The 8,951-nt window shown below is 37.2% G+C and overlaps 1 protein-coding gene across 1 annotated transcript; it reads right to left on the reverse strand.

Moving 5' to 3' along the window:
* Nucleotides 1-5,413: 5,413 nt before the first annotated feature.
* LOC136815752 (uncharacterized) lies at nt 5,414-7,022 on the reverse strand. The gene is made up of 3 exons (XM_067072204.1): nt 6,793-7,022; nt 6,213-6,365; nt 5,414-5,776 (listed from the first exon to the last, which is right to left on the reverse strand). Exons 1-3 carry the CDS (start codon nt 7,001-7,003, stop codon nt 5,583-5,585), a joined length of 558 nt encoding a protein of 185 aa, XP_066928305.1. The 5' UTR covers nt 7,004-7,022; the 3' UTR covers nt 5,414-5,582.
* Between the last annotated feature and the right edge of the window lie 1,929 nt (nt 7,023-8,951).

Consider the following 8,951-nt stretch of genomic DNA (forward strand, 5'->3'; position numbering starts at 1 on the left):
TTTGGATTTCCAAAGTCCTGCTAAGGGTCGGAAAAATTAGAAAATCAAATATCAGTCCCACTAAGGGTCGGAGAAATAGGAAAATTTCAAACTTTTACCCCCGGAAAGATCGAAATTTGGTCAAAAATGGTCAAATTTGTCCCGACAAGGGTAACAAAATTCACAAAATTTTCCTTTGTTTTCTCCTTTCTAGTCCCGGTAAGGGTCAAAAGGTCAAAAGTTGGGCGGCACCCCCCCCCGTCAGCTCGCAACCCTAGTACCCCCTCCCCCGGGATGGTACTGGACAGAAGAAATTGAGAACACAAGTCATTTACAAAATGACATAAACTAAGTACTTTATGCATACAAACTTTTGCGAGCAGAAACTTTCGCGAGGTCGAAAAATCGCGAAATTCACGACATTTACTTTCACGAATTCAAACAAAAAATCTTTTTCGCGAGCATAAACTTTCGCGAATCAATACATTGAAAAGGAAAACTTTCACACGAAAAACAGCTAAGAGGGACAAAATACTTTAATTGGATTGAAACTTTTGTCTTTCAACTTATGTTGCCTTACCAAGTTAAAAAAGTACACCATAAATATTATTCTAAGTTAGAAATTTTACAGATTTTCTATTTTTTCAAGAATTTTTCGCGAGCATAAACTTTCGCGAATGGCCCCTTCAAGAATTTTCAAAGACATCTACTTTCGCGAAAAGAGCTAAAATTCGCGAAAATTGCAAAAGTTTCAGCTCGTGAAAGTTTGTAAGCCTCAAGTATATTTTCTGCAACAATGGTACAGCATGTATGGTCTTCAACGAGAACTCTGTGAAATCCACATGCTCTCATTGAGCCTGGTCAGAAAGGTCAAACTTGTTACCAGGCCCCAAAGAGCATGGACATCAAAGACAAAAACACAGAACACTCAACAAAGGGGAATGGTGACTCTGACTCATAGACACTGATCTGTTCTGAAAAATACTCGTGATTCACAATGAAGGGATGTCAAAATGTAAACAACATTTAATATATAAAATGGTAGCCTAGCTATATAATATTTATACAAAAGAACAGCCACTTCAAAATATGCCATGTTTGCCCTGATTGCCAATTATTTTGCATTCGATTGACAAAAATTTGGCAAATGTGGCAAAATTTGAGTGCCATAAATGCCAAATAAAAAAGATGTGGTGAATCTGACATTCTTGGCATTTTTGGAACTTACCTCCATACGTCTCCATACAAAACACTGTTTCCACGAGACCTGTGTTCTTTTGGCTCCAATTTTGCCACTTTTGCCAAAGATTTTGAAAAATAGAAGACCTTCCAATGCTAAAGCAAAACAATGCCGATCGGCAATTTGATTGGTTAAAAAATCATTTGTTTACAAACGCCGACAGAAAACTGCTGACTAAGCATCACAAAACAGAAATCATAATGGCGGCGTAGCTATGTACAAATTTGCCATGAAGCTGTGATCTTTTGACATTGAAATTGTAGATTTGGCAAAGTTGGTGAATATGGCAAATTTGGAAGTCAATCGAATTGGCTGGAAGAACTATGATATAAGAAGATATATATACAAAAATAATACTATTGATATAGTGATTTCCACACTGGCATACTCCAACTCTTTTGTCCCTACTTGTCCCTACCACCATGGACAGGTGGAAGGAACTTCTGAATGAAATGACATTGGGTGATAATTTGACCTTATTTTCTAATGAACTCCTAAAACTTGAATCTTGTTTATATTTATCTTTAATGAATACCTATACTAATTTTATATGTGGCAAGTATGGGTTAACACCTTGCTACTTAACAAGTAGATAGATAGGTAGATATAATGCTTTAATTCTGCTATTATCAGCGTTGCACGCCATTCTAGAAAGTACATAGACAGTTGCTAGGTTATTTGATAATTTTTGACTTTGTAACCTAATGTTTGTATACACATACTTTTAGGCTTGTCATGCAGGCACTTAGTTCAAGAAACACAGTAAGATAGTTACACTAGCACCCTGCCAAAATAGATTATTAAAATAAGATTAATACTGCAAAAGTGCTTTATCATTTCCTAAGAATGCGTCGCAAAACTTCTATTAATATCATGATAATGTACATTAGTGTATTATGTGATTGATTAATAGAACTAGAATTAGAACTTCTATAAGGTTTTAGGCCACAATCACAAATAACTTGTGTTCGCGTTGTCCCAGAGACTGATAATTTTTCTTAATTTTTCAGATTATTTTGAGTAGCAAAATTGTCGCAATTTTATCCGATTCCATCCTTTGCTTCACCCAACCATCTTTACTTCAATTGCATGTTCCATTGTTTTACGGAAGAATTCAATTTCAAAATATAAGGGATCATAACTTTGTGTAATGCTGACATACCTTGCCTAATTTTGCCTTAGCAAATCTGGTCTTAAAAATGTTTATAGATAAAAAATTCTGAATAAGCTGTTGAAAAAATCACTCTACAACAACTACTTGTAACTACTTTGCAGACCAGATAGTTGCTATTGAATTGAATTGAATATATTTATGGCGGAATTAGACAAGGACCGCGTTGCCGGACCGTTTACATAAACAGGGAAAACAGCGGGCTGTTTATTTTCAATTTCTGATATATAGATTTGATTTCTGCCGACTCATAGTTTGAAAATCCACTTTTCCAATGCTTTCTTTGCTGACCGACTGACCGACTCATTTTTTTGCCTTAAAAACTATACAAACACATCCTTATCCTTATTTTTGAGCCTTATAAAAAATTAAGCCACACTTGCAATTATAGCATTTGAAAAAATTTTGGAAAAAAAAATTACCTAAATTTTATGCCATACCGTGAAGTCGGGTAAAACTTGCATCAGTGGAGGCTAACATGAATAACCCTCAAATGAATGACCTGGCTGCTGGTCATTAAAATACAAAGTTAAATCAAAACAAAATGGTAGAATAGAGCTGCGAGCGGAGCTGCGTAATTCAATTGTTTTGAAATTTTGCTGCTTTGGTTGGTCTTTTATTTGATGGCTATGCAGGTTTCCCTCGCTCCACTGATGCAAGTTACAAGACTTCACGGTACCTAGATCATAGATGCTAACTTTCAAAACTACCGTGAGATCAGGTGACTTGCATCAGAGTGGAGGCTAACATGAATAACCCTCTCAAATGAATGACTGTCTGGTTGTCTGGTCATTACATTAAAATACAAAGTTAAATCAAAACGAAAATGGTAGAGTTAGAGCTGAAAGCGGAGCTGCGTAGTTGATTTGTTTTGAAATTTTGCTGCTTTGATTGGTCAGTCATTTGATGATGGCTATGCAAGTTACCCTCCACTGATGCAAGTTACCCGACTTCACGGTATATTATAGTCAATAATATGAATTTTCCAAGAAAAAGATTTACAGGTGAGAAGACAACCACCCGTCAAAACCCTGAAATGAATAAAATCGAAAGACGATGAATCTCATTGTATGAAAAACTAAACACAAGACAACATAAGATACTCACAAGGCATGATTTTTATTTCATGAAAGTTTAAAACTACTTTAGCAAGATATAATAAAATAAAACGAAGAGAAGTGCCTTTTGCCCATTAATACTAGTATAAAAAGTTTTAAGATTATGCACATGATAATATAATCTTTTAAATCTCCCTTACGTAATTACTCTGTCTTGAAGTTTTTTTAATGAACTCTTTCAGTCTTTCATGCTGTCAACTTTCAACTTTTACTCCATCACTTGTGCGTGAGCTAAACGTTTTGTTTTGATATATTTTGTGTTTACTTTTTTGCGCGCGTACAATGTCACTTGTGACTGGGCGATTTAGACCGGTCTAGACTACAAACGAAATTTTAAGAGCCGTTGCACACTTGCTCTGTGTTTTTGAGAAAATAATGCCAATGATTTCAAAGCCCCGAAGCGACTAGATACGAAATATGAAGTCACTTTCCACACCATTTCCGGGGGGGGTTTCATGGTTGGCGGAGGAGCGGAATCGGCCCTTTTTTCGGACGGAGTGGCGGAATTTGGCGAAAATTTAGACGGAATTACGGAAATTGGGTTCTCTGACGGAGACGGAAAATTAGACAATTTTAGTGCGGAAAAACGGAATTTAGCAAAAAAATTTGCGGAATTTCGGAATTGGTAAAAGATATTCAAAATTTGCGGAATTTTCGACAAAAATATTGAATTTCAAAGGAATTTTCGGTGACGGAATTTTGGTTCAATTTAAGACGGTTTGACGGAAGTTTGAGAAAAAATTGACGGAATTGCGGAATCGGGTACCCCCTGAAACCCCCCCCCATTTCCCATACCTCGTCAAGGATTTACAGCTGGACCACAGCCCTCGTTTTCGAGAATTGACGGGTCCAACCGAAATATTTTCTCGAGCTACAATCATGGTCGAAATCTTGAGAATTAGTCTTATTTCCTCGTTTTTCGAAATTTGGAGTTAGGGCGAGAAAGTCGATTTTTTGGGCCATCTCGTCTCGTCGTCAACGTCTTCGATCAAAACTTGGTGTTGATTGCATTAATAGATTTGAAGTTATCGCCGTTTTCCATAAATGACGTCCATTTGAATCTTTCCTTTGACGTGTTTTTTCGACGAATTTCAGATAGCGTCAAAATCAGTTTTTGGCCGATATCTTGAAATCGGCTTAATTTAAATTTTGAGTTGACCCAGGGCTTTCCGTAACCATCTTGTTAAAAGGCTTCTTTTGAGCCATATGCGAGAGCTAAGGAACAATGGGAAGCGGTCGGCGTCACGAAAAATATGTTTTGGACTTTCCTTAACTCACTTGAGTTGAGAAAACGTGGCCTCCCTACCGTAACTAGGGGTTTATCAAAGTTAAATATGACGAGGGATCGGGAAGTTCCTACCAGTCCAAGCCACGAAATCAGGTGACAATTTTAAATTCAGTATAACCAGCTAGTGAGAATAATTGTTTTCAATTGTTAGTCTTCTTAGATAACGTATCGCTTGTACGTTTTAAACAGCTAAAGTAGCTTTGACTATTCACGGTAAGAATATTCTTAAGGGTTAAGGAAGTAAGAACAAAGAACACTAGTTTTATACAACAATAACAACATATATTTTACAAAATTAATGAAGGATAGATTTGATGAAATATCATCTATTGTGATTCTAGGTGTAAAATGCATTGAATTATGCGTTTGTCCCATTCGCTGTATCTCCAACCACTCCCATTTGTAACCAAACTTGCTTCAAGTCCGATTTTCAAATCGCTTTTATTAAAGACACGTCGGTACTCGATGATCTATAAGAAACCAAGCTGGCACACAGCGTTGTTTCAACGTTCATCTAATATGACGTTGTAAACGTTAGATGGACGTTGAAACAACGTCGTGTGCCAGCCGGGTGTCGCGTGATCTAAAGGCCAAAGAATTTTGGGTTATAAAGCAGCTTCTGAGATTTTATATTGATTGGGATACAAAAATTGAACGAAAGAAGTGTCTCTATATCCAGCTGACAAAAACGCGTTGTTTCAACGTTCATCTAACGTTATATGGACTTTGTGAACGTTAGGTGAACATTGAAACAACGTTGTGTGCCAGCTGGGTTTCCAAACACGTTCAAACGATAAATGTTATACTGGTTCTTCGCATACATCGCGTACAGAGGATGAGAATACAGGCTACACCCAAACAAAAACATGTCACACAGGCTACATAGAAAGTGTAGATTTTGTTGATAGAAGCGCCCGTTGCATCGAAAATCCGGTCTTCGGCCACTGATCCGTATAATAATGCGGTGATGGCACAAATAGCTAAAAATAGATCAAAAATAATGTAAAAGTTATTGTTTCTAGGAACCCAGCCTCGTTCCATTCCATGTGTATTATCATCGCTTTGACGCTTCACTGATAGCGCTAGATAATCGGCGTCAATCAGTAACGTAAATAAAGCCTGGGATACACGGGAACGAGGTTGCTAGGAACCTTATATGGGACAAATTTTATAATGTAGAACCAACAAAATGCGAAACAGTAACCTATAAGTTATATATTCAAAACAGGGTTAGGGTTAGGGTTAAGCATGGCAAGCGAGCTTAGGAGCCGTCGCTTACTTTTGATACATAACTGTGTCATATGTAGCTGGGGCTTTCAAAATTTTTAATTCATTGCAACCAAAAATTTGTCAATTCAATACAAAATTTGCCTCAGTTTAGCTTGCTTGTACTTTGAGGTGAAGAAAGATACATACCGGCAACAAAAGTGGAAGTGAAGACGGACGTTACGTATCCGGTCAAGGTTTTATACGGACTTCGAATCAAGATAAGAATGTGTATCACGACCGAAAAGAAGCAGCAAATGGAAGCGATGGAGTAAAGGATCAGAGCTATGTCCAAAACACGAGCTGAATACAAAGATAAATGCATATAAGGAATTATATTTTCAGACACTTTATGGTTATGACATTATTTTCATACGTCGAAAGGGACTGTATGTATGTAGTTATACACTGCGAGAAAATGTGACCTCCCCTAAACTACACGAAGCCTGAAAAATTTTCAAGCTCTGTGTAGTTTAGGGGTGGTCCCTAGAGTTAGTTACTACAGTTTCTTGGTGGTGTGTAACTATATACATACAGTCAGGAAATCATAAAAAGATAATGTACAGTCCCTGGCCCACAGAATGCAGGTGCCCCACAATGTAACATAACCAGTCCCCACATATATGACATCACCTCAAAGAAAGTGAAATATTAGGTTTTGTTGGATACTTTATGGGATGAAATTTCGGATTTTATTAGAGGGAGCGTGGGAATCGTTTGTGCAACTTACTTCTCCTGTTTTTGAACTTGAAAAGTGAATCTCTTGGTTCCCACTCAGCACAACCATCACAATCTCCTTTGAAAGCAATCAACCCTTTGAATAGCCCCTTTTCACTATCATAAATCCAATTGGTCGTGAAAACACAGGCTAGTGAGCCAACCAAAGACAGTAAGAGTAAGACAAAAGAGACACCGAACCCATGTTTGTAATAACAAGCCATTTTTTAATACACTGGAAACTAAAACGATATGAGTCCGTTAAAATTGTACGAAATTCCAATTACCAGTTCCCAATGCAGCGCTCCTCTTTTCGTTCATGTTGTTTCGCTTGAGGGAACGATTCACTGAGTTTATAAAAGCTCGAAGGGCTAGAGAAGAATCTTCAATCTTTCTCAACAAGAAAACGTGAACATTTGCTTCGCATTAAGAATGACGGTGATTGAATCCATCACAGTCTGGCGATAAATTTCCGTTTTTCAATCCCGCGTTTGTGGGAAACCACACACCTTGCAAGCTTCAGATGAGAAATAAGTGACTTCATTTCCCATCTAAAAGTTTTATCCCTGGGGTTTAAAAAACAATTACAGTTGACGCTTGTTGTGCTTGTTGTGCTTGAGTTTTATCCCCGGGCCCATCAAGGGTTTAAACTCAATTACAGTTGACGCTCTCTAATTCGACGTTCTGCTATTCGATAGGCTCCCTTGTTTGATAATATCGAAAGCCAGTCAACAAGAAACTCTCATAAACGAGGCTCCCTTATTTGATGAAAATACAATTCCCCTTGAAGATTGAATTAGAGAGTGTCAACTGCACCTCGTTTAAAAAAATGTCCCGTATGAAACAAGAGATCAAAATAAATAAACCAAGTGATGCCAAATTTATCCGATTTAGTGCAGCACCATCTTTCAAATTGCAATAACTGCGCTCGTTATTGGAGACCAAGGCCAATATCGTACCCAGGGCCACTTACCAGCACTTTTTGATTCTACTGATGGTCGTAAGAAGTGCTATCAGAATCATCAAAAAGCGGACTAAGGTACCGGAACCGATTATGACCAAGACCTTAATAACACCAGATTGAGTGTAAACAAATCTTAGCTACAAATGAATTCCATAATTTCCAAAAATCTTCTTTGCTTAAACAAACTCATTCCGATGAATTTCGAGCCCACCAAAATAACAATTTCCCAATGGAGTGTACAAAATACTACGAGAATCACAACTTTACCAAAAAAGCTATATAAGAAAAACGGCTGAAATTCTTTGAATATTTAGTTTCATAATAACTTTCGTATTATTTAGAGATCCTTTTGAAATCTGTTTTGATGATATTTGAAACAACAAAAAAGGATAAATGTCTGAAAAAACATAACTTTATGTGTTCAAGATGATCTAGAGATGATCTAATCAAAGTAGACTGGATCCTTATGGGTTGAATTCAAGCAAAGGCAAGATAAGCTAAAATAAATGTCTCCTTAACTCGAACAAGTTCACTCGAATGTCTCCTTAACTCGAACAAGTGTTCTAGTCCCTTTAGTTAACAATGCTTTATAAAACCTTATTCCATATCCATAACTTGAATTTCCACAGTTCGAACAAATTTGCTGTGTTTGTGTTCCCCTTTCATTTTCGAGTTAAAGACTTGACTGTAGTATGTAATACAAGCATTTTTATTGGAAACATGAGACTCAGCTATCCTTACTTAACCTTTGAGATTTAGTATTCTCATATTACTCTCGGGTACCTAATAGCCGTCCCCCCCGCTAATTAATTTTTCGAAAATTTTCCACCCAGGACATTCTTATTCCAACCCCCCCGCTTATTAATTTTTGGGAAAATATTTTTGAAGGTTCCCTTTTTTGTCCCAATTTTGCTGTATTTGCCTCCTTTTCAAAAAAATTTCCAGCCAGGACATTTTTATTCCAACCCCCCCCCCGCTTATTAAGTTTTGAGATTTTTTTCCGACCCCCCCCCCGCGCTTATTCCAACCCCCCGGCTATTACGTACCCGAGAGTATTCATTTACTACAACCTCTTCCAACTGGAAAAACTGGCCAAAACATCGTCCCCGGTGGAAAATTGTCCTCCAATTTTTGTCTCCACTGAAAATAATCAAATAAACCAATCCTTACTACAAAATATTATGCTATTTTTTCCATTCCAGTTTCAG

The sequence above is a fragment of the Clytia hemisphaerica genome, unplaced genomic scaffold, assembly GCF_902728285.1.
Source record: "Clytia hemisphaerica strain Z4C2 unplaced genomic scaffold, Clytia hemisphaerica genome assembly, whole genome shotgun sequence".
Taxonomy (NCBI): domain Eukaryota; kingdom Metazoa; phylum Cnidaria; class Hydrozoa; order Leptothecata; family Clytiidae; genus Clytia; species Clytia hemisphaerica.